The 26130-nt window shown below is 48.5% G+C and overlaps 1 protein-coding gene across 4 annotated transcripts in view; it reads left to right on the top strand.

Moving 5' to 3' along the window:
• ITGB2 (integrin subunit beta 2) overlaps positions 1–23174 on the top strand; it is a 58657-nt gene extending 35483 nt beyond the window's left edge. For all 4 annotated transcript variants that reach the window (XM_067548801.1, XM_067548800.1, XM_067548802.1 and 1 more), the window contains 10 exons: positions 5998–6153; positions 7010–7105; positions 7877–7966; positions 10518–10658; positions 12728–12912; positions 17542–17786; positions 18841–19060; positions 19669–19871; positions 20786–20952; positions 21923–23174. In XM_067548801.1, the coding sequence (XP_067404902.1) occupies positions 5998–6153; positions 7010–7105; positions 7877–7966; positions 10518–10658; positions 12728–12912; positions 17542–17786; positions 18841–19060; positions 19669–19871; positions 20786–20952; positions 21923–21988 (1569 nt within the window). In that variant the 3' untranslated portion in view covers positions 21989–23174. The remainder of the gene's footprint in view (positions 1–5997; positions 6154–7009; positions 7106–7876; positions 7967–10517; positions 10659–12727; positions 12913–17541; positions 17787–18840; positions 19061–19668; positions 19872–20785; positions 20953–21922) is intronic.
• Positions 23175–26130: the final 2956 nt, after the last annotated feature.

The raw sequence follows: 26130 nt of genomic DNA, 5'->3' as shown, positions 1-26130 counted from the left end.
GCTGTTCCCAGACAAACCGTTGGAGACTGGGCTGGCTTCCCCCATGGGCAGGTTACTACCCCCAACAGACACAGGCTTAGGAACCTTTCCTTCCTGGGTCTCAGTTGAATCCAGAACCACTTCTGGTATACCAACTGATAAATCCTCCACCGGCATAAGCTGAACAGTACTTTCTGCCTGCTTCACAGACCGTACATTGGGGATCACCTCCCCCCCAGCAGATAAACTGCTATTTGTTGAAAAGTTCCAGAGGGGTAGCCGTATTAGTCTGTATACAGCAAAAACAACGAGAGTTCTGTAGCACTTTAAAGACTAACAAATTTAATTTCTGCAGGCATAAGCTTTTGTGGGCTGTGACCCACTTCATCAGATGTAAGGAATAGAAATCACGTAGGAGGCATAGATATACATATCCAAGGGAAGTATCAACAATGGGGAAGGTGGATGAAAGCAAAGTCCATTCGGTTAGAGTACTTGAGGCCTATTCACAACCATTGATTAGGAAGTGAGAATGTGTGATCAGTGGCAATTACTTCTTGTAATGAGATAACCATTCTAAGTCCCGATTCAGACCCAGTTTGATTGTGTCAAGTTTGCAGATGATTTCAAGCTCAGCAGTTTCTTTCTGAAGTCTGTTTTTGAAGTGTTTTTTGTAGGAGTATGGCAACGTTCAAGTCAGTGACAGAGTGTCCTGGGAGATTGAAGTGTTCTCCGACTGGTTTATGGATGTTATTATTTTTTATGTCTGATTTGTGTCCATTTTATTCTTTTGCGAAGTGACAGTCCAGTTTGGCCAATGTACATGGCAGAGGGGCATTGCTGGCACATGATGACATATATTACATTAGCAGATGTGCAGGTGAATGAGCCCCTTATGGTGTGGCTGATGTAGTTAGGACCAGTGATGGTGTCACTAGAGTCGATGTGTGGGCAGAGCTGGCAACGGAGTTTGTTGCAGGGATAGGTTCCTGGATTGGCCTTCTTGTAGGGTGTATGGTTGCTGGTGAGTATTTGCTTCAGGTTGGGGGGCTGTCTGTAAGCAAGGATAGATCTGTCTCCCACAGCTTGAGCGAGAAAGGGATCATCTGCTAGGATAGGTTGTAGATCCTTAATGATGTGTTGGAGAGATTTTAACTGGGGACTGTAGGTGATGGCCAGTGGTGTTCTGTTGTTTTCTTTGTTGGGTCTGTAGGTGACTTCTGGGTACCCGTCTGGCTCTGTCAATTTGTTTCTTCACTTCTCCAGGTGGGTATTGTAGTTTTAAGAATGTTTTATGCTATTTGTGACACTCAAACAATTCGAGATTCCTTCCTCTTTGTCCCAGTCCACATGGCTGTATCCAGACAAGCTTTCGGGGACCGGGATATCTTCCCCCATGGGCAAGTCACTACCCTCACCAGACACAGGTTTAGGAATACTTCCTTCCTCGGTCTTCAACTCTCCCCCAGCAGATAAACTGCTCTTCTCAACATACAGGCTGCTATTTTCCACAATCCCAAGGCTAGAGACATTCTCTTCCTTGTCAAAGCATACCTGGCTAAATACAGACAATTGCTTGCATTCATGCACCCCCCCCTTCACAAATTTCCCCATTGATTAATGGTAACACAGGAGACTTACATTTATACTCCCTCTGGGATTGGGTGACATTAACCTGGTTATATATATTTACCACATCAGAATTAAATACATCAAAATCGCTATAAACTGGAGAGATTTTCTCCCAATCGCTGTTAAGAGAAGCTGGGCTTCCAGAAGGATACAGTTTCTGCTTTTCCAGGATCTGGAGTTGGATTCTGGCTTCTTCTACCTGCTTTTGATAAACCCTTTCTTCAGCATCCTTCAGCTCCATCTGTCTTTGATGAGCTTTTCGTTCAGCCTCTCTTTTCCTCTCAGCTTCTAGTTTCAGCCTGGAAATTCTTGCCTCAGCTTCTAGTCTCAGCCTTCTGAGTTCCTCCTCATGCTGCAGATGCTGTTTCTCTCTCAAGGCTTGCAGCTTGATTGCTTTGTCTAATTGTGAATCAGTCATCCTGACTAACTTTAATCCTTAACACTCTCAATATCAAATTTTAAAATTTGGAATAGTGTGAGGTTCTGATCCAAAACCCAAATGTTCTGGTTCTGTGGATCCTGCCGACTATGCCACTGTGACCCGTCCCATGCCCAGGATAGCCAACTGATAATGCCAAGGTCAGGGTAGGCTGTAAAAGGACAGCAGATTCTCCCAGCACTGGTGGGTGGCACTGAAGCTAGACTTCCCAACCAGCCACAAACTGCACTTCTGAATCCCCACAGAAGCCAGTATACAAATACACACAGCCCCCTTTACTGCATTTCAGCTCCTGGCTCCCAAATCAGCACTAGCTCCAGTAAAGAGATCAGTTCTTTAAACTCTATACTCTTTACTAAAAAGGTTCCCTCTGACCCCCAGTACCAGTTTAATATAAGTTTGGATCTTACCGAAAATACCACGCTGCCATCCAATCCTTTAGTAACTAAAACTAAATGTTTATTGTAAAAAGAAATAAATAAACCGTAAGAGAAATGTTAAAGGGTGAAAGCAAATCAGATAGATACAAATGATTGAAAGTCCATATACATCAGGTTTCTAGAAGAATTTGGAGTTGCAAGCTTGTACAATTCCTCTGGTACACATCCAGTACCTGGATGGGTCTAAGTCCTTCAGTTCAGTTGCAAAATGAATTGATCCAGAGCTAGGTAGGTGCTGAACAGGAACAAAGTCAAATGGTTTCTGTGGCTTGGCCTTATATACCCTCTGACCTTGGCCATGCTGTCTTGTGGAATATTACAAGAACTAAAATGGAGTCCAAAGTCACATGGGCCAATCCTGGTAACTCTTCAGGTATGCCTTTAGTTTCTTCCTGGGCCCCTTGCATTTGTAAAGGTTTTGATGGTCCATTAAGCAGGCTATTGTCCTATCTGGGTTGTTGCCCAGGCAGCACAATTTGAAATACAGATATCTCAAATTTATCTGTAACTTCCATTTCACATATTACACATGAACATAAGTATTATCATCTGACTTAGCATATTACAACCTTTCTAATAGTACCTGACATGGCATATCTCACATAAATTATTATGATTTTGACATACCGATGTCAAACAATATAACAGATGCTCTCCACCCCATCTACCAGAATGACACCCCCAACGCAAGACTGGTGTAGAAGCTCCTAAATACACCTCAAAGTCCCCCTTATTCAGACAGCGTGACAATCACATTGTTAGATTTCTAATAAGATGCAGGTAAACATAGACACGTTTAGCACTACCTCTTTGATTCTCTAACAATAGAGGCAAATAGGTTAAAGATGCTAATCTACTTAACATGGTTTTGATAACTATATATAAGTAATGGCCATCTTTACCAGTGCAATACCCTTTTGATATGTCCGTAAGACAGAGGTCTCCCAATTGGGGGCTAAGTCCCCCTAGGTCCTGCACCCCAACCCCTACCTCCAGCCTCAGCTTTGGCGCCCAGCTCCCAGGGCTCCTGGCCGCTGCAGACCCACTCCCAACCTTGGCCCCAGGCCCTGACCGCAGTCCCCCCGACTGTTGCCCTGCCTCCAGCCGCAGCCCCCAGCTCTGACCGTGACCCCACTCCCAGTTTCATCTGCGGGTGGGGAAGGAGCACAGACAGGAGTAAGGGAGGGCACAGGGTAAAACATTTGGGGACCACTGTCCCACACCCCTTAAAAACACAAATGTATCAAAATGCTTTAATACAAAGACTCCATTCAGTGTTTACACATGGCATTAATAATAAAGCAAATCATCTCCCAGTTCATTATGCCTAAATTAACTACTTAGTTTTTCCACATGAAAAATGAATATGGCTAAATATTATCCATACCATTATACAAAGGTGTTCACTGATAATCTGGACAACATTGGTGTTACAAAAATCAGTCGTTCACAGGTCAAAAAGTGGTTCTTTCATTTCCCTCAATTTTCTTAAATCTGACCATTATGCATTTTTTCCACCTATTGATCTTGTTACAGTCCAGTTTCTCTACTGTGGAAGCAAAGATGTCTGAAGGACAACAGTCACAATTCCAGAAAGTAACTTAATTAAAAGAAATAATCCTAACCTGAGATAAAATTACTCTATTATTAAGAATATAGTTTTTCAATAATACTGCAGAGAGACAATATTCATCACTCCATTGGTACCAACACCTCATCATCAGTGTGATGGAGGGGGGAAAAAGTCACTGGAAGCGAAGGCCCTCACAAGATAAATTTCTCCCATTTCTATAAATATCTGGGTTTGTCCTTTATGTTTTATCCCTCAACCAGGCTTACCTTTGGCATTCACATAGCAACAGATGACCTTTAGCCTATGGCAATAGTTGATTCCACTGACCATCTTTGTTAAGTAAATTTGGGTGGGCCACAATTCATTTGTGAAATTCAGAGTTGAGTGAGTTGGGTCTGGAAGAGGTGGACCGGTGTAAACAGTGCCATGTCAGTCCATGCTGGGTGAGGAGGAAAATACACACAAAGATCGTAAAAGTATGGTCTGGGGTGAATAGCACTATAGACATTCATCCAATGCTAAAGTGGGAGAACTATACTATGGAAGGCCTCATATCAGCTGAGCAGGCAGGTAAATGATGCTATATCACAATGAACATGGCAAGAATCCACACACCGATCCCAAGGCTATGGGCAACGTATATAGGCCAGTGCGATCCATAAAGGTCACAGGGGAGCTGGTAGGGGTAAATAGGGCTACATCATGGCATATTAGGATGGGGTAAATAATGCTACATTGTGAGATTCAGGGATAGGGGCATCCAAAGGTGTTGAAACTGGATGGAGGCATAAAAAAACCCAGACAAAGCCTCTGTCTCACCATATATTTTGTAATCACCAAAAGACAAGAAAAAAACTGGAAGAGGAGGGGAGAGAATAGGTCATGTCTTGGGGAGAGAAGTGCTTGAATGATGAGAGGCAAGAAAAAGTCAATGGAGGATCCCACGGTGTGTGTGTGTGTGTGGGGTCCATGTTTCCCCCCTCGAGCAGGACAGAAGAGAGTGTCCCACCCAGCACCCCCAGCTTGCCATATGCTCGTGGGGGTTGCATTTCCCTGGTGGCTGCCCCTGTGGGTTGAGGAGTGGGGATTTTCCTGGCCACGGGGGGCCTGTGGGGGATTTCCCCAGCTCCCCTCACTGCAGGGAGTTCCCCATCCCAGCACCCCCCCAACCCCACCCCTGGGCTTTCCTGCACAGCATAGGACTGGAGGAGACGCAGCAGGAGGTGGTGTTCCCCATCTTCCTTCGCTGCCTAGTTGCAGGTGGAACCCGTCACCAGCAGAAGTGAGACATCATGGGCAGCAACGAAGAAAACAAGCAGGAGAGGAAGAGGCAGCAGTTGCTGCTGCTCCTCCCACCGGCTCATCTAAGAAGCCTGGCCCCATGCACGTCCAGCCCGTGCAGCAGAGCAGTGGGCGCAGCAGCTAAATCATCCTGCACCAGCATCATGAGATTTTTCCAGTGGCCCCCAAACTGTCATGGACCCCGTGCATTAATCCACCACTGCTCACTTCTAGGAATGCAGGCCCATGAGCATAAATGGGTCAGGATCTGCCCTGGAGTGGGTTTATTTCTGTCTTCCATGGGGGTCCATCTCTTTTGTTTCCATTAGTCAGGCATGAGTTTCTGTTTGCTGCATTGGTCTCGTGCTGGGATGTGTAGGACTAGGTCTGTCTGTCTGTGGCAATGCCATGCATTTCCACAATCACCTGGCTTCAGGGTGTGATTGTATTTACGACATCTCCTTGTATTTCCCTTACTTTCCAGCTGTGTGTATGGTGCTTGCGTGCACTGTCCCTGTCTCTTTGTGGTATGAACACAGCTGGCCTGGTCTCCCCATCCTTCGGTCTCTCTGACCCTATTGAGCCCCAGTTCAGGTTGCGCCAGCAGGCCTGACCAAGCCACAACAGTAAAGTCCCACCCTTTCTGTTTTCAGGACAAGATTGGCTGGCGCAATGTAACGCGGCTGCTGGTGTACACCACGGATGATGGCTTCCATTTTGCTGGGGATGGTAAACTCGGAGCCATTCTGACCCCTAACGATGGTCAGTGCCACCTGGAAGAGCATATGTATAAAAAGAGCAATGAGTTTGTAAGTGTCCTTAGGAGCATGTTGGTTGTAACTCGTCCTGTCTCCGCCGGTGAGCAGCCGCTGTGTAGAATAGTTGGAGCTGCGCCCCCTCCAGCACTTGATCCCCTTCGCATCCCTACCCGCTCCCCTGGCACATCCCTATGTCCAGGGATTTTCACTGAACTGACGTAGGGCGCCTTGCACACCCCTGTGGGGGCAGAGTCTGCCCCTGTGAACTGCATCTGCCTGTAAAGTTTATAATTAAACCCGCATTTCTTAGCCTGCTGCTGGCATGCCCTTATCTGCTGACAAGGGTCACACTTGGTATCAGATTGTAAGAGACTGTAAAGCAGGTTCCCTGATGCTCCAGGAGTGTGGGTGTGGTGTGATGGAGGGGTGCTGGGTTCTGAGGGGCTCTTCTGTTCCTAGAACAGACCCCCATTTTACTCTTAGAGCATGAAACAGTGAATTGTGCATTGGGGTTTGTGTTCTGGACACTATGGCGGTCCTTTCCCATTGCAGCCTCCCAAAGAAAGTCTTTAAACCATTCCCACAGAAAAGAGAGCAGACTAGAGAACTTGAAATCCCGAATTCTGGGGACTGCTCCCATTTCTCTCATTTACATCTGGGCAAGTCAAGGGAAACGGTGGTTAAAAGTCTGTTGCTAGGACCACAATGTTCTCCTGCAGAAAGGAAAAAGCCAGTCAGCTACTGGTGTTTGGCTCAAGAGACGCGATCCCAGGGTATCTCATTCCATCAGAATGTATGACCATGCTAGTATTGCAAGTGGGTCTGGAAACCAAGGATATTTATCTTCCTGATGGTGAAGAAGTGTCTAGTATAAAAACTCACCACTGCTGTTCCCTTTCTCCCCCAGGATTACCCGTCTGTCGGCCAGTTGGTACAAAAGCTTGCTGAAAATAATATTCAGCCCATTTTTGCTGTCACCAGCAAAATGGTTGCAATATATCAAGTAAGTAGAACTTGAACAGTCCCAGAAACATTGCCCAGTGCTTAGTGCTTCTGAACGACAAGGATGAAAAACATATTTCTCCTTCCGCTTTCAGTGACTTTAGTGCAGCTCCTGCTTCCTGTTTTGCTCCTGCACAGATGGGGTGTATAAACCTCACCTGGATCAGGAAAGGTCAATGGGCTGCCTGAGGGCAGTCATCAGCCCTGCGCTGGACACTTGAAGCTGGGGCCTGGCTGGGAGGGAAGAGTTTAAAAGGGCGGGCCCAGCTCAGCTGGGGCCTGGTGTGGAGAGAGAACAGCCCTTCAGCTCTCTCTGTGGGAGAGATAGCTGGCTGGGGCCAGGGACGGACAAAGACTGCTGCCTGTCAGAGCTTCCCTGAGGGAAGGTAGACTGGCCTGAGACAGTGACTGACATAGGCTGGCATCAGCCCAGGTCAGTGGAAGCCGTTGTTTTGTTGGTGCTCTGCAGAGGCTGGGCTCGGTGAAGCGTCTGGAGAGTGGTAAGCCCAAGTGGGAAGGCAGAGCTTGTTTCTTTGTGTGTGGGCTTTGGGTGCCCTGGAAGAGGTGCAATGTTTGTGTGACCCAGCCACAGGGCTAAGCCACCTCAGCCCAGAAGGTGTTAGATGTGGGGTGGGTTAGTAGAAGACCAGGAGGGAAACTGAGGCAGAATGCTTGTCGCACTGCACATCACTGGGAGTTCAGGGAGAGTACGTGCCCACACTCACATGATAAAATCAGGAGATGTTTTAACATGTTTGTTTTCCATTGGCAGAAGCTCAGTGAAATGATCCCAAAATCGGCAGTGGGGGTGCTGCATGAAGATTCCAGCAACGTCATCCAACTCATCAAGGAAGCCTACAATGTAAGTTTTACATCACGTGCTATATGTGTCCTTTTGGAGCTTGCCAGCCTACCTGCAACAAGAACGCTGTGTGTCTAATGCCTTCCATGGTGGGTGGGATGGAAAGGGACGAATAGTTTGCTCAGCCAATGTAATAAACACATATACAGTCATGCTAACAGAGTCTAAACATACATGCTGCACCCCTTTGCCCCATGGCTCTGTTTATTTTTATGCCTGTAGCCTGTGAACTGCTCAGGCATGCCTTCTTCATCCCTCTGGAAAGGGCCTATTGCACTGAGAGCATGTCACCATTGTGACATTCCCTGGGGTGCAACCTGAACTGCTGTGTTCCCTCACATTGCTTTGCTAGTGAATCACAAACCTCTCCAGGCTCTGATCATTCACAGCCACCAGCATGCAAAGTCACTCCCAGATGAGTATGTGAATTCTATGCCCAGCCATCCATGAATAAATACAGGGAAACACCTGCATACCCCTGAGTCCCAGCCTTGCCGCCCAGAAATGGGCATCTTGTACCCTTCAGTATTCCACTGGACTGTACAAGCTCATAAATTAGTTCATAATTCCAACAAAGGTTAATGAATATGCATCAGCCTCGTTGACCTGAGTCAAGATTTTCCCAAACACTTCAGTCAAACACGCCAGTTTAGATAAAACAATGAAACAAGTTTATTAATTAGAAAAAGAGACTTTAAGTGATTATAAGTGTTAAGTTATAAAAGTCAGAATAGGTAACAAAGGAAATAAAAAGATAAAACAGCAACCTAATTCCTAAACTTTACCAAGCTAAATGAGATTTGAAGCAAAGATCATTCTACCACACCAGATGCTGTGGATAGTTCTCAGTTCACAGACTGGATTTTCTTTCAGCCTGGGATCATTCCCCTTAGTTCAGTGTTCTTCAGGTATTCCTTGATGTTATGAGCAGAAGCATGTTCTTCCTCCTCGAATTCTGACCCTTTGTACTGGAAAAGTCTTTGCTGGGTCACGGGGTGAGGCTGCTCCATGGTGTACCTGAGCTGCCAACTGTCCTTCAGGTGAATTGTAAATTTCTTGTTTACAACTCCCCTGCTGATGAATCTCTCATTAAGCAGGTAATGATTCTTTAGCACCCTGCCAGCATGCAGGTGTGTCTTTGTCTCTGAAAAATAGTTTGAGTCTGCAGCTGCTTTTCTAATTTTGTAACATGTTACAGTGAAATCATTGTTCTACAGTAGAGGCTCATAACTTTACATAGAGTTACTACACATTTTACCAGGCTAATAATGTTCAGCCAGTTGAGTTTTCAAATGATACCACACAAGGATACTTTGTACGAAATATATCATAACCATATACAAGTGGTGAACATGGGGTACCGGGTGTCACAATCACCTCCTGGTGAGGTCTTCCTAGGAGTCTCAGCTTCTCAATCAGATCAGTTCCCGACTGTCACATCCAGCTGAGTCTTATCAGCCCTTCAGATTTAGGGCTTGCAGTCTCCTTCGGTCTCCTGGCTGTTTTCCTGGAGACAGCCTGTTGCAGGGAGGGCTGTCACCCCTTTGCTGTCTCAGGCCTTTCTGCCTCCCTTTCCTTCTCTGTACTCTCCCCTGTATAGCAGGTCTTGTTTTCTCTACTGGTTACATCTGTGGGGGCTTGCCTCCATGATGGGCTGTTCTGGCAGCTGCAGGGGTGTGTGGTCAAGCTGCTTGCTTGTAAACAAGAGAGACTCTACTGCCCCCTCTCTATGCTCAGTATGGGGTTTGTAAACCCCATGACTGAGCACCAGTAATAACAATAATACTACCTAGCTCGTATCCAGTAGTATTAAATAAAATCAGTACTGGCTCACGATAAATGAGAAGCAAAATACAACATTTCAAAAATGTACTGTGATGGTGGAAGGGACAATGGAAATTAACATGGGCTTCACCTGTCAAATTTTTTGTGAAACCTGAATTTTTTTGTGAAGTTTTTGCAGCTAACAATTAATTACATTAATTTTGTATGTGGGAATTCTAACATGCAAAATATCTGACTCATATTATACATACCTGTATACTATGCACAAACATTACACTAAATAAAGGTCATTGCCAGGGCATGAACCAAAATGTTCCTCCTTGTCCTTCCACTGAGTGCTCTCCTATTGAATAACAGATATATTTCACCTGGCTGGAAGAATGCGGAACAGTGCGGAGTCCAAGCTGATGTCCCCAATTTCCATTATCACAGATGGATCTGGGGTGGGAAAGACAGACCTACTCTTCCCCAAAACAGAACATAGGGTTGCACGTCCCAAATCCTGACTTCACCCTAACAGTCCCATTTCCTCAGCATTTACTAGAGCTAAGATCTCACTTCCTTATCCTTCCTTCCATCCATTCATACATTGTCTTGAAATTATTACAGTTATACCCATAGGAAAAGCAATAACACTGGACAGGAGGTGTAATATACTATGACACAGGCGAGCCATCCTCAAAGATCTCTGAGGTGGAGTGTTTATTCTGAGGCCCTCCCAGATTTGATCCCTCTTTTAGTGTCATTTTCTTTGTTTTCTGCACAGAACTTGTCCTCCAGAGTCATCCTGGACCATGGTACCGTGCAGGACGTTTTGAAAATCACATATGATTCCTTCTGCCATGGCAAAAAACCCACCCTGGATGGCACAAGAGGGGAATGTAGTGATGTCAAGATCCGTGACCAGGTAGGAGAGCCCTAGCTCAGTCCTTTTGGTAACCTTAGTTTCTTGCAGAAAGATCGGGAGGAATACTAACTCACATTCCACAGCTCAAAGTGGACACAGGATCCTTTGTACTGAGTCCCTGTATGTTCTTTTAATAACAGAATCCTGGTTCAGCTGGTTACGGTTGAGATTACCTGTCACATCAGGAGAGAGAATCAGAAAATGGGGACCTCTTTTCTTTTCTGCAGAAAATTTTGGTGAAACAGAAAAATCACCTGCAAATCCTGAGCCTCTCCCAGGATTGGGCCCTGACTGACAAGGGAGGAAGGTTGTGTTCCGAATGCGATCTGTTAGAGCAGGCTGAGAACACGCGGTCAGAACGTTTTTTTCATGCAAAATGTCCTTTCTGCAAAATCAACATTTTTCCATTGGAAAATGTTTATTTTTATGTGTGTGTGTATATGTCCAATTGGGGAAAACTGAAACTAAATACTTTGTATGGGGTTGGGCTGACCAAAACCAAAAATTTCAATTTATTGAATCAAACCAAAATGTTTCATTTTGGGTCAGTTAGACACTGATCTGTGTCTACATGAGCTGTTTCATGGAGTGCATCTTGGGAGTTGTAGTTTGGGTACCTCAAGCCCCCATCCTCCCCCTGGGCTGGATTCCCTGGCCAGACTTCATCTCCTCTCATGCATCATGGTCTCATCACTTAATAAGGTGCAATGTGAAAGTCCCATGGCTACACTGTATTATGGGAGATGCAGTCCGACCCGGAAGCCTGCCCATACGGAGAATGGGGAATGAACACCTATACTATAATGTGGCAGCTTAACAGACATTGTTTAATGTCAAACTGATCTGACACAAAGTGTTTCAACACTTCTGGACCTAACATTTTTTTCTTTGAACTTCTAATTTTGTGGAGGGGAAAATAATATTTTGCCTTTTTGTCCCGACTCGGGACAAAAACAAATGTTGAAATAGCAGAATGTCCTGCCAGCTGGAAGTTCCAATGTTTGACCATCTTTACTGTGTTCTAGTGAGAGATCTGTAAAGAGACGGGGGTTGTGAATTGTGTTGGACAATGACCATGTCCAGCATCAGCACAACTGGTGTGTGGTGCAGAATACATCACGATGGGCCAGATCCTTGGCTGGTGTGAATCCAGGGAGCTGTACTGATGTCAATGGAGCTCTGCCGGTTGACCCCAGCTGAGGATCTGCTCGCTAGTTTGGTCACGGATAGGATGAGAGAATCCAAGTTTCCGCATCTCTCCTGGGGGAGAGGCAGGGTATTCAGGAAGCTTAACCATTAATTTATATACTTTCAATTTTGGGGTTTGTTTTAAGTTTAACTTGGAGTTTCCTGGCCTTCTGAAGGGTATCGGGTCAAGTTGTCAGGGGAAAAAAGTTAGTGTCAGTCTTCCAAACTCTGCCCACAAAGTAAGCTTCCCATTTGAGAAGCCACACTGATTCAATTGTGCAGATGTTTAAAACAGGCTCACAGGTTCTCCCTGGTCTGCATTAAGCAGGAATCGTCATTTTATTACCATGTCACTTATTATATCTCAGAGGTGTGTGCTCTGTCAGAGGGCACTTGCTGCCAGTGTTGGCACGACTATTACCTGCCTGCTCCGGGGATAACCAGATTGCTGCTGATGTCCCTGGGTGGGTACATTTCAGTGCATTACATTTTATCTGTGTTTACTGCAGTTCTCACTGTTTAGTGAGTTACATGTTTTAACCTCATATTTAATATTGTGCGGATACCGGTGATTTTGCGGAGCGGTAACAATGTCATCCTGCTGCTTTAATCTGCACCCCCATTGGCACAAACTGTAGTGTCTTCTACCCAGTCAGAATAAAATAAACCCCTCAGAGACTCGCAGACCAGGCAGGTAATAGGTTCACCTCCATGGTTGTTGGGTCCCCACCTCCCTCCCCGCAGACACAATTCCAGAAACTTCCTGCCTCCTGGAGGGGACATTTCAGGACAGAATCAAGTTTAGGTTAGGCCTGAATACCTTTACCGTGGGGCTTTCCAAGAAGACAGCCCCATAACCCAGTTCATTCAATTCCTTCCAGGTTACCTTCCAGGTGAAAGTTACAGCAAAGGAGTGCATCAAAGACCAGTCCTTTACCATCCGACCCCTGGGGTTCACAGACACACTCACTGTGCGGCTGGTCAGCCGGTGTGACTGTGACTGTGATGAGCAACCCACCCCCACTGCCTGCAACAAGAAAGGCAAAATCGTTTGTGGCATCTGCAGGTAACATCACTCCCCAAAACACTGGGGTCTGCCAGGCTCATCGGGAGCTCGGGGATCGCTGGGAGTGGGCCAGATGAGGCTGTATAGGTGTTCACAGTGATGCCGGGCCAGTCTTTGTGCATAGGGGCCACGGAATCCATGAAGGGTGAGGCACAGACATCTACTTCAGTCAATCTGATGTGGCCATTTCTTTTCTTCCCAAGAGAACTTTCAACAGGTTGGTTTTATTTTTAATAATGGATTAATGTCACAATGACAGGACACAGTTAATGGGCCAGTTCAGCCTGCTAAGGTGTCCTGCAGTGGTTCAAGAGTGTGTGTACCAGCCCCAGGGCAGACTGTGGGGAAGCAGGGCACAAATCCCGCAAGAGCTGCGAGTTCTCTACTTAGGTTTCACCAACCAATTATCAGCTGTAAAGTTCTCAGGCACTGTAACAGCCTAAGTATGGAGTCACAGACAGTCCCCTCGAGAACTCCGATCTGTCGCCTCACCCAGGTAAGCTTACCTTTGTGCTTTGGACCCTGTATCATGGATCACAGCACTAATCAGGGTGCTCCCAGTCCCAAAGGACCAATCACTTACCTCGGGTCAATTGCACTTTAGAGCTCACACCAAAGACATTGCCTGTAGTTTATCATAGGATCGGCTATCTAAAGATTCCTTATATAGGAAGAGGAAATGAGAGAGCTATTTACCATGTTCAAAAGCAGGTAAACATGGATACAGACAAATGAGTTCCAATCTTAAGTTTCAAAAAGGACTAGAAGATTCTGTAATAAGCTATATGTGATATATTCTATATTCTGTAATAAGCTATATGTCCTTTAGGGCTAAGTCAGGTTAAGCACTGGTGATCTTTTGCTTATGCTTAGTAATCCTTGGCCCTCAAAGTCTGAGCAACATAGAGTTAGAGTTCCTTCTGCTTAGGGATTTTTATCCCATCCCCACTTCTGCTTTGAATTGCCAGCTTAGCTGCTGGGAATAATTCACTGGCATGTCTCCTTGTCATGGAGTGGGGCACGAAGGAGAGCAATCAGCAGTCTTTTGTCCACTTTGATGTTCCACAATAGTCCACTTAATGTCAATGGGCCTTCCTTGTTGGGCAGGTCAGAACAACTTCTCGGAGCCAGCATCTCACATTCCTTAGTGCGTCTCTCTCCTGGCTGGTGATGCACACAGTCACTGAGGCTTACGATGCAAATGCTCAGCTATTGCCTTACAAACTGGAATGCAGACATTATATGTGAGATTCATGCAGGGAACCACTCACAAGGATTCAACAGTCTAACCACTGAGCACATGTTTATAACTCTAATGCCTATTTCACCAATACTCACACACAGGTGAACTGGACTGGTCCCAGCTGTATATTTGTCAGTGTTCAGCTGAGACTTGGGGACCTTGGCATAAGCTGGCACCTGCCAGCGTTCCATAGCATCATCCTGCTGATGCTGCTTATCCCAAGGGCATCCATCCCCAAGGGCAACAGTCATCTCCAGAGAAGCCCCGTTCATCATTGGTGCTGCAGTGAGCACTGACTCAGCTCTCAGTGCCAGTCGTCCAGCTCCTCTCTTCTTGCTCTCCTGTGCAGATTGTCACTACAGATGGGTCTAGTCTGCTGGGAAGAATCCCTGCACTGGGTTCCAGCCAGGCCACTATCTCATGACCACAGTCACCTCAGGCTTCTGGTTCCTCTCCCTTTTTTCCATGCCCCTGCCATGTGTCAGACATTGCCAGACGCCCCTTTCTGTATGCATAGCCTGCACCATGACTCAAGGAAAGACACAGAGCTGCTTCTCAAGTATACCTTCTTACACTGTACATTTGCTTTGATTTCCCTGTGCAAGAGTGATGAGAATCTGGTTCAGCAAACCTAAATTAAAATAAAGTCAGTTCAGGGAACCACTGGATCAGATGTCATGTGCTTCAGAACTACGGCAGCTGAGATGGGAACTAACTGTCGCAATGGAAGACATGACTAGTGGGTGTTTCTGAACACGCTGTGGCCTTGACTGTGCGCTCACAAACACTGGGATGAATTCACAGTAACTGCAGCCAGTGGTTTGCCTGGTGTGTAAAGCCGGGCATAAGATCCCCAAGATTTTACCCTGAACTGTCTCAGGGTGGTGTTTTTTAAGTTCTAGGGAAAAATCTGTTCTGAGAGGTTCTAAAGCTGTTGGGTCCTTGGCTGGATAAACTGGTCCTTGCCTTTAACTGCATGTGTTCTACTAACCAGCTGAAGGCCTGATCCACATCCCATCGAGTCACTGGAAAGGCTCAAGGTGGCTTTGGATCAGGCCCAGAAGCACCACTGTCTTATGGAAGAGGAAACAGGCTGAACCACAAGCACCTTTCTGGACCCTTTTCCAGTGCAGACTGTAAGCGAAGGGAATGCATCCACTGGCTCCGCAAGGGTAGGCGTGGCTCACTCAGAGCTTTGGCCCTCAGGGTGTCAGTCCTCGAGTTGAGAGGCCGCTGCTTACAACAAGAGGACTAAGCTGAAATAAATAGAAGCCAGCTCCTGGAGCAGCCCAGCCCCGGGCCCCTGGGCGAGGAGCAATGCCCTACCTTTCAGTGGCAAATGCCTGGTGTTAGTCCAATGCAGCGCCTCATCCCAGATCTGCTCCTTAGTGTATGCTCAGGCAGGTAATGAATGCCCTGTTTGCTGGGCCTAGTGCATGTGCAAGGGGCTGAGTTGCAATAAATAATTATGGGCTCCAATCCTAAGCCTGTCAAGTGTTACATTTTGGAAGAATCAGGTTCCCTGAGTGAAAGGACTGGGAACAAAAGCATTAAAGGAGAAATCCTACAAACTGAGGCAAAACTGTTCCCTGTGGGCACAGGGTGACCCAGGAGAGTTGACAGTTGGAGACTTGCACCCTTCTTCCAGCTGCAGCTGGTCAGAAAATGGTCAGATCTGTTTGTGCAGAAAATTTTATTGATCAGCTTCCAACTTTGTAACCGTGTCCCCCCAACTCCAGCTCTAGGTCACTCACCCAGACAGTTCTCTGGTCAGCAGTGATCACGAGCTCTTGCCACCTCCTGGCTGCTTGCCAGGCACTGTGACAGCTCCTACGCAGTGGGGGCGTGCACTACAACCTGCCCCCTCCCATGTGGTGCTCGCTGGCTCCCTTGCTGCCAGGCTCAGAGACTAATCACTGAATAGGGATGGATGCTGTCTCTCTAGATGATGTGGGGGCAAGGTTGTGCCCATAATCATCCGCGGGGGAGTTCCTAGCTAGCTCTCTAGATCAGGACTCCTCTGCTCCGTGTGCTGCTGAAACCCCCCGGGGCTTTTAGGGAGGTGAGATGGGCTAAATTCTGAACTCCTGAGCCAGTGCATGCTCCCCAATACGCACCAGGAGTTTTTGCCTGAGCAAGCCCTTCAGGACTGGGCCCCTGCACCGGAGCTAGGCCAGACCTGGAAGCTGACCCTGCCTTTTGACAAGGAGCCACTGATGCCATAGCACAGCCTTCTGCAGCATGTAGCAGCTGTGCTGCCCCAAACCCTATCTGGATGGAATCAGAGACCAAGGAAACATGGCTGCAGTTTGCAAATGGCACTGGGGCCCTCTGGGATGAATCAGAGAATCATAGGACTGGCAGGGATCTCGAGAGGTCATCTAGTCCAGTGCCCTGCACTCAAGGCAGGACTCTGTATTATCTAGACCATCCCTGACAGGTGTTTCACAGAAGATTAGGGTTGGAAGAGATCTCAGGAGGTCATCTAGTCCATTGGTTCTCAATCTTTTCGATACCAGGGACCAGCTTCCTGTACTGTCAGGGAGATCTCATAGACCAGTCGTTGAGAAACACTGCTCAATCCTGCTCAAAGCAGGACCAACCCCAACTAAATCATCCCAGCCAGGGCTTTGTCAAGCCGGTTAAAGCTGATTAAAAACCTGTAATGAGGGAGCTTCCACTAGTTTGTCTAATGTGCTCTTAAAAGGTGCTTTCCGGGACTATCCTGAGAGGGGCTGAACAATGGAAAACCCAGGGGGCTTCAGGTGGGTGGCATCTCTGAGAACCAGCTCCTAGGCGCAAGCTAACTGTGTTGCTGTGACAGGTCTGACTGAGGATGTTCTGACCAATGTAATGGTTTCCGTCCCACACTGCCTGCCACTGACCCAGATTTCTGGTTCCTCTTTTGGAAGAACCCAAACTCAGGGGTCCTTACTAACATGTCCGTTGCCTAGCGGATAGTCCAGAGTAAGCCAAACAACAGATTAGCAAAGTCAAAGTTTATTCTTTATGTAAAGAAGGTGGTCCTATATGCTAGGGACAACCCTTAACATAAATTCTAAAAGCTTTTATAGGCTTACACAAACAAGTCTTTTTACATCACAATTTCCATGGCCATACATTCTAAAAAAACTGCTTATCTAGGAATTTTCTAGCTCAGTATTTTCAACTTTCCTTATCTAAGTTGCAAGGTCTTTCTCTGCATTCCATCCCTGCTGGCGCCCAGGTTCCATAACTATCTTGTTAACCCTTAACATTCTAAAATTTAAACATCTGCTAGAAAGGCACTTTCAATCTCAGGCTTTTGCAGCCATTTCTATTGATCAGTTCTCATAAGAAACAGAGACCCCATCTTCTTTTCCCTTCACACTCTCCTCTCACACCAGCTGCAACCCAGGACATATTGGGAAGAACTGCGAGTGTGAAACGAAAGGCAAAACCAGCAAGGAGCTGGAAGGGAGCTGTCGGAAGGACAATTCCTCAGTCGTCTGCTCGGGCCTGGGGGACTGTGTCTGTGGGCAGTGCACATGTCACACCAGCGATGTGCCCAACAAGCAGATCTACGGGGCCTTCTGTGAATGCGACAACATGAATTGCGAGGTTTATAACAGCTACTTGTGCGGCGGTGAAGGTGAGTGACGGCTCCATGGTCTGAATCGGCCTCTTCACTTCCTGTCCTCCGCCATTGTCACAGCCGCTGCCTGTGCACTCACATGTCAGTGCACCCTGGTGTATTTTAGTGCATTATTCTTAGCAAACAAATTCCTGAGTTAGACCCGGGACTTAGTCTCCCAGAGAAACAACTGGGTGAGTCAGAGCCTCCCTACTGAGAGACTGTACCAGCCTGCAGTGTGCCGTGTATTGCCGCCAGTGGAGAAGTACAGGCGAGACAGCTGAGCACCACAGACGCTCGTTTCCCAGTGGTTTGCAAACACAATAGCCTGACAGGAGTGCAGAGACTTCTGCACAGGTGGCACACTCAGTGCCATAGTGCAGGCTAAGAATTTGCAAAGGGAGCATTAACCAAACGCTTGTTTCAGCTCAGCCCATTCCCCCACTGCCCTCACTGAACACGCCAGTTCTACGAGAGGCTTTTCCTTAAACACCAACAGATGGCTGGTCTCGAACAAGGGATGTACTGTGGGAAACTAGCAAGATAGCCTCAACTTCCAACCTCTTTCTCCTCCCTATGAACTGTCACCCTTGCTTGTGTACCTGTAGCGGGATGTTCCACTGGAGCAGGAAGCTGCGTTCTTCCAGTGTACCCAGTAGTTACTTTGGTACATGCTATCCAGCACACTAAGTGAGATGCAGTAGAAATGTGCCTGTGGCATGGGGAGAAGGAGGTGGGAGCCCCTCCTGGAAGCCAATCTCACTCTAGGGACCCCCAGGACCTTACTGAGCCCTGCTGAGCAAATCAGCGCTTGCAGGGTAAGCCTTCTGACTGCAGGAAGGAGATGCCCCATGTGAAGGAGGGCCTGTCAGTGTTGAGACTGGTGAGGATGAAAAGCCAGGCAGTCTAAGGTCAGGCTGGTGAAGAAATCCATAACTTTCACATGAGTGATGCTGGTCCCTAAATTCTTCAGTTACTGGTTTATAGCTCCAGGTTGACCCCCCAGATAACTGCATACAGGATTTGTCCCAGAGCAGCCGTATTACCTCTAAAATCTCTGTTTTCCTCCCAGAGAGAGGGCGCTGTGACTGTGGGGTGTGCAAATGCAATGCTGGGTTCGAAGGCAGTGCTTGTCAGTGCATGAAATCTACAGACGGCTGTGTGAATCCCAAGGGAAATGAGTGCAGCCTCCGTGGGCGCTGCCAGTGCAATATGTGCCAATGCAACTCAGGCTACCAACCCCCATTTTGTCAAGAATGCCCTGGCTGCCCTTCGCCATGTGCCAGATACATGTAAGTGACCTGCGGAAGCGCTGGCGTGAAGCTTGTGTTCGAAAGCCTGGCCCGCTCCCCATGCATTCCTCTCCCCTGGCTGGAGCAAGTGGCTGTGAGCCGGGGACACCACCTGGGGGCAGTTTCCTCTCTCACAGAAGGTGGCTGTTCCTGTGCTAACATGGAAAGGCCCCACAGCTGTGGGGTGAAGGCAAAAGAACCTGGCTCTACAGCTGCCCTTGGTCCCATGCGTGCCCCCCAGCAATTCTGCCAGTCCCCTGTCCCCCCATGTGGATTCTGGGGTCCATGGAACCCCAGTCACAGACAGCCCCTCCTGCTGGGTTGTGATATGCCCCAGGCAGAGAATGGGGGGGCCAAGGCTCACCAGGTTCACACTGCTCTCTTCGTCTGTGTTGGTGGGGGAGGTTGTGGCTGGACCAAGGCCCTGCCATGGCAGGGAAATGGTTAAGTGGGATATACCCAGATAATCCTGGCAAATGACCCGGAGGACAGCAAAACCCTCCAAGGTCAATGCCAGTCTGAGCTGGGGGAATATTCCTCCCCAGCTCCGGCTGAGCTGCCGGCCAGCCTATCACCCGAGACATGCTCCTCCTGCATCTGTCTTCTAGCTCCTGTGTGGAGTGCAAGGCATTCGAGAGTGGCCCGTTTCAGAAGAACTGCAGCGCGGCGTGTCCGAACATCAACGAACAGAGCTCATTGGTAGGCGGGCGGCAGTGCAGAGAGAAGGACTCTGAGAACTGCTGGATTTCCTATCTCATGAGGCAGGAGGATGGAGAGGACACATACTCCTTTAAAGTTGATGGCAAGAAAGGTATTGGAGTCCCATTCCACACCCCACTCTGTGCGCCCTAAGGGGAGGTGGGCTACCCACCAGAGCCAGCCTTCCAGCCTCACCAGAGGTGACAGAGCCTCCTCCAGGCACAGCTGGGGGTGAATTTTCAAGCAGAGAGGAAGCATTTGGGATTTTGCTGCATTCAGAATAAAGAAAGATGCCAAGAGAAACACACCCTGTCCTTGCCATTGGAGGGTCCCCTGCCCGCACCCCAGAGCAGCACCCCCTACGGGTGGAGGGGGAGAATGCTGTCACCCCCTGAGAAAACATTCTGAGTCAGAGGGGCACACAGCCACGGCCAGTGCTGGACCCATGGTGAGCACAGACAGGTATTAAAGGCCCTGGCTCTTCCTTTTCCTCCTGCCACGTTCTGAAGCCTCCTCCCTTCCTCCCCTGTTCTGAATTTCGTCCCGAGTCCTGCTCCTTGCCTGATTCAAGCTGCAGTTCCCTTCCCCCACCCCCAGAAAGCTGGTCAGGCATCTGCCGGCTGTAAGCTGCCGACAGCTCGCCATGGTGCCCGGGGGTAACTCTGATTATTGGCAGCAATCAGCCTGCAGATCAGACCACTGAATGGCTGCGGAGTTCTGCCAGTGCCGGAGCCTGGGGCTGTGGCTCCTGCTATTTTTGGCTATAGACAGCACTTGTTAGCTGCAATAAGAAAAGGTCCCCAGTTGGGCCCCGTGGTTTCCAAAGTGCTGCGTCTCAGCTCTGACCACAGGCTGCTGGATGTGACACATCATAGAATCATAGAAGATGAGGGTTGGAAGGGGGTCATCTAGTCCAATCCCCTGCTCAACGCATGCACTAATCTACCTGCCGTTAAATGTCGCCAGCCTGCCCTGGGGGCGGCAGAACTAAATGTGAGATTGTTCCTGTGCTCTCTCTGAACTTAGAGTGTCCGGAGCCCCCTAGCATCCTTGCAATCGTGGGCGGCACCATCGCGGGCGTGGTCATCATTGGGCTGCTGCTTCTGCTGCTGTGGCGCCTGGTGACGGAGCTGTATGACCGCAGGGAGTACAGCAGGTTTGAGAAGGAGAAGTCGAAGGCCAGGTGGAATGAGGTAAGCTGGCTCTGCCTTTCCCATAGCACCACGCAAACAGCCGCCCAGCTCTCACTGGTGCCGTTCTGCGCAGCCTGCCCCGACTAACCCACAGAGCCCGGAGTTAGCTGGGGTGAGGTGAGTCTGAGCCTGGGCAGCCAGCACTCAACCTACCTGGTGTCTATGCTTTGTGGTGAGGCTGGTGGTCTCTAGCAAGGAGACCTCAGCGCCCTCTTGCAGCAGTGCAGAGGTGGGAAATAACTAGACACAAGGCACTGCCGAGTGGGTCCCAGACTTTAATTCTCGATGGTCCTAACGTATCCTATACCCTCCCCAAACACACCAGCCAGGGCCAGGGGCTCCTTCACATCCCCGGGCTGGAGGTGTTGAGATAACAGAGCTGCTGAGGGGGGATCATGGTTTGGATACAAGATGGGATGGACTTTCCCTTAAGGGGAGACACAGGGTGGCCACAGACTAACCCAGAGCAGGTTTATATGGAGGCCCTTGACTAGCTGAGACTTCTCACGTTGCACATGGCTGCCACCACTCATGCGCCGAGTTGGTCTCATGGCAGGAAGGTGAATTGCCCCCCATGGCTATTGTGGGGGACTGAAAAGTCAAAGTTGCATAACTGAATTGTACAGCCTTTCCACTGGCTCTGAGAGCGACAGCCTCCCAGAGATATCCAGGGCTTTCCAGGCCAGAAGCTTTCACCTGGCCAAATGCTTCTGCACCTGGCTGAGGATAAGTATTGGAGAGTTAGAGCAGTATGTCAGCGTCACAGCACAGGAACGATGGATCCTCTGTCACCAAAGCGTGGAGAGAAAGCTACCGCTGACAGGGTGAGGACCCTAGATGAGCAGCTCGTCTCTCTGTCAGTTTGTAATGTTTGCTCAGTCTGATTCTCAGCCAGTCGCATGAACTGAGGCTCTGTTTCTGGAACATCCAGGCAGCACTAACTATGGACATGTCTGATATTTCTTCCCAGGCTGATAATCCCCTTTTCAAGAGTGCTACCACCACTGTCATGAACCCCAGATTCAATGGAGAGTGAAGTGGCCCTACGCTGCACCGCTTCTGACAGCTCAACTGTTAAACAAGGAAATACCAAACTAAGAGCACCAGCATCTTATTTTCTAAGCAAAGATCTACTGTAATCTGTTCCCTTCTACCACGACGCCACAAGGCTTGGCTTTGTCCAACAGGCTGTATGTGCATCTCCAGCAGTCTCTTCCCTCTGCGTGGCTCTTGCAAGCTGTGTTAATAGGGCTGTGAGAAGGTAGCAGTGTGATGTTGTGTGATGGGATTATTTTCAGTTTGCATTAGCATGGACTTCTGGATAACAATCCCACCATCTGTCTCAACTCAAGATGCAAATACTTGCCATTCAGTGCAACCGGCTGCTGTTGGAGCACAGAACGCACCTGCATTTTTCCTAGTTTTCAAACTGCAACCTATATTGATCTATGATAAGCCTTTCACCAAATGCCACCTCCTTTCTGTTAAGTTCTCTGCTCAAAGGCTGCTGTGCTCTGCTCTGTTACAGGAACTATTGCATCTCATGTTTAAAACTCAGTGCTACAATCATTCGGGGATAAGGCCATAGGCTGGTCTCTGAAGCTATAAACCCACTGTAGAGAGGGCACGAACCGGTTGGTGGGAGGGTGGATGCCTCTGGCTGAAAAGAGGGAGCAGCAGCCAGGGAACATGCACCGTATCTTCCTAAATCATCACCCTCTTGCCAGTGTCTAACCTCTCAGAGCTTTCAGCCACGTTCCACTTGAGTCTGCAGCCCCACACACCCCAGCCCTGACTGCACTTGTCATTGTTGGGGCTTGAGCTTTTAGTGGTGGGTCAGTGGCACAGAAACAACTATTCAAAATGTGATCTATGTCAGGATGCAGAGGTGTAGTAGAGAGCGCTATCTGTATGCACCACAAGTCAAATTTCTGTCTTAACCTCTTCCATTCCCATATGGATCTCCCCTCCCCTTTGCAATGAGTCAGTCAGACACATGCACCGAGGAAGAAAGCAACAGACACATCCGGGGGGTTTCTCCATGCTCAGTGCTACTTAGAAGTGGTGCGTTGCAATGACTAATTCTTATTTCATAGGGTCATTCCTATGTGAATCTAGAACTTGCTTTATGTGTGAGAATAATTTGCCTGTAGCATCATGTCACAGCTCCACCCTGTGAGATGTTTACAACAAATAAAAATAAACAAAATCTGGCAGCTGTCCTGAAATGCGTCTCACCAGCCTGCACCATGCCTTCCATTGGCTGCCACCAGCATTTGTAGCGGCTGATTTCTCCCAGGGGCAGGCTGCTTCAACCCCATCAGCAGACAGATGACCCCACCCAAGGTCATTTCACACACATCTAAAGTCCAGTCGCAGAAGGACAAAACCTGTTCCGAGGTGACTTAGAAGCTGGTTCAAGTTATCCCCTGTACCGCCCCTTACACTGACTAGACTCCCTTTGACCTGCGTACCCCCAGCCTGCCTTTCTGCTGTAGGAACTTGGGCCCTGTGGAGGCAGGAGAAGATGCCAGTGAAAGACCAGTGGGGGTGACTGTACCTTACTCCCTCCTCCTCTCCAGCTTGTACATGTGATCTGGACCTGCACTGCCACTGGGGATGGCACACCCGCCACCCGAGATGATAGCAGGATTGATGACCATGGGACTGACTGCTGGAAATGGGCGCTGGTGGCAAAGCTGGGCTGCCCACACCCTGGAAGGTAGGTGCTGGGAGCCAGGCTCTGGGTATGCGCCCACTCGTGTCTGAATGTTGACAGATGCCCTCACATTCAAGGGGCTGGGGAGGAGAAGGTATGCACAGCATAGCGGAAACAGAGAAGCATCAGTATTACCTCTTTGGTGCAATGGGCAATGGGCACACTTCCTCCCACTGACACAGGAATCTTTGTATCACTTACCCAAGCCCTCCCTGAGGCGTGCTAGGGTGAGTGGCCAATGCTGCCGCCATCAGCAGCGCTCGTGCGTTAACGTGGCCGTAGGGACAGGAAACGCCACGTGATATCTGCGATGGGAGGCCGGAGTCACAGGGGAGATGAGGGGTTCCTGCAGAGCTCCAAACGCCTCCCATGGCAAGGACTGACTGGGCCTCGGGCTCTACAGCTGGAGGGAAACCTTCCAGGACGCCTTGGCACAGCCAGATGCCCTCGCTGGGGCTGCAGCCAAAAACACCGTGGAAAACCCAGGCCAGGCTCTGGCCACACCCCATGCATGGCTTAGCTCTGTAGGCCCCAGGACAGCAAGGGGTTACGTTTAAGTACGTGGCTCATCCCCATTGACTTCAGTGGGACCGGGAGCGTGCTCATAACGTTATGTACGTGCTGAATGACATCATTACACCTGTACTTTGCTGAACTGGGTGTTGAGCCCCAAACCGCTAGAAACAGCTCTGACCACACATGAACAAACATAAGTATGGCCATACAGGGACAGACCAAGGGTCCATCCAGACCAGTGTCCTGTCTTCCCACAGTGGCCAGTGCCAGGGGCTTCAGAGGGAATGAACAGAACAGGCAACCATCGAGTGATCCACCTGGTTGGCCATTCCCAGCTTCTGGCAAACAACAAAGCAGCAACCCCTTTTCTTTTCCCAGAAACTCGCCCCACATCTCTCTAGGCTCAGCTGCGCCCTGAGTGGACTATGAAATCCCCTGCTGGAATTAAACGCAAAACACTCCAGGCTCCACCCCACTGTCTGACTTGGAGCAAACTCCCAAGAGCACCATCATGGAGTGGGGTATGCAATAGCGTGGGGCACTGAGAGACCCACACGTCCTGTCGCAGAGACCACGAACCCAGAGAAATAAAACAATGAGGCTAAGCTCCATGCTGTCTCTGGGGAAAGCCTCTCACAAAAGCATTGCCTGGCCATTTATTTCCCCTGCCCTTGCTGCTGGACAGGGTCTGGAATGGGCCCAGGCTTTTCAAGAATCTCCCTGCAATTTTCTACTGGCAATTTGTTTCATTTTCAAAAAAAAAATCAGTGATCGATTTTTATACACGGAAGCCATTTGAGTTTGAAAACTCGCAAGCCAGAGATCTCGCTCTCACACTCAGTCCGCCTGCCTCTACTCCCAGAAACACTGCGGGCCCTAAGAGAGTGCAGCCTCTGAGGGGAGTAGGGGGCGCGGGGACTCACCCCCCCTTTGCACTGTACAGCTGTGTGTACACTGGCTGACGAATGCCCACACTGGAGTGGTAGGGAGGGATTTAAAGGAGCAAGCGTGAAGGAACCTTACAAGCAGATCAGCCAGACAGAGCAGAACACTGAAGAGAGGAGTTTGGAGGAACAGCAAAAAGGAAAGGCAGTGGAATGAGATTAAAAATACTAATTACTTAATAAAGATGGTGGCTGTTGTCACGCTGGCTGGATTGGGGGGGGGTGGACATTTAGTATATTGTTTGACATCAGTGTGTCAAAATCATAATAATTCATGTGAGATATGCCATGTCAGGTACTGTTAGAAAGGCTATAATGTGCTAAGTAAGATGATGATGTTTATGTTCACGTGTTATATGTGAGATGGAAGTTATGGATATGTTTGATATATCAGCATTTCAAATCGTGCTGTCTGGGTAATGACTCAGACAGGATGGCTGCAAAACAATAGCCTGCTTAATGGCCCATTAACACATTCCCAGGTGCAAGGGGCCCAGGGGGAGAAGCCAGGGATATACCTGATGAGTCACCAGACTGGCCCATGTGACTCTGGACTCCATCTTAGTTCCTGTAAAATTCCACAAGACAGCATGGCCAGGGCCAGGGGGTATATAAGGCAGTGGCCTGGGAAACCATTTTGTCTTTTGTTCCTGTTCAGCTACAGACACATACCTGCCTTTGGGTCAATTCACTTGCAACTGAACCAAAGGACTAAGACCTATCCAGATACTGGATGTATGCTAGAGGAACTGTACAAGCCTGCAACTCCACAATTCTCCCAGAAACTTGATGTATTTGGACTTTCAATCATTTGTATGTATCTGATTGCTCTAATCCTTTAACATTTCTCTTATTGTTTGTTCCTTTCTTTTTTATAATAAACCTTTAGTTTTAGTTAGTAAAGGATTGGCTGGCAGTGTGGTATTTTGGGTAAGATCCAAACTTACATTGACCTGGTAGTATGGCTGACCCTTTGGGGTCAGAGGGAACCTTTTTAGT

This window comes from Emydura macquarii, unplaced genomic scaffold (assembly GCF_026122565.2).
Source record: "Emydura macquarii macquarii isolate MOO-44397 ecotype Brisbane River unplaced genomic scaffold, CSIRO-AGI_Emac_v2 contig_1253, whole genome shotgun sequence".
Classification (NCBI taxonomy): Eukaryota; Metazoa; Chordata; order Testudines; family Chelidae; genus Emydura; species Emydura macquarii.
Note: the sequence above shows the minus strand (reverse complement) of the source record. Positions and strands in the feature narration are given on the sequence as shown.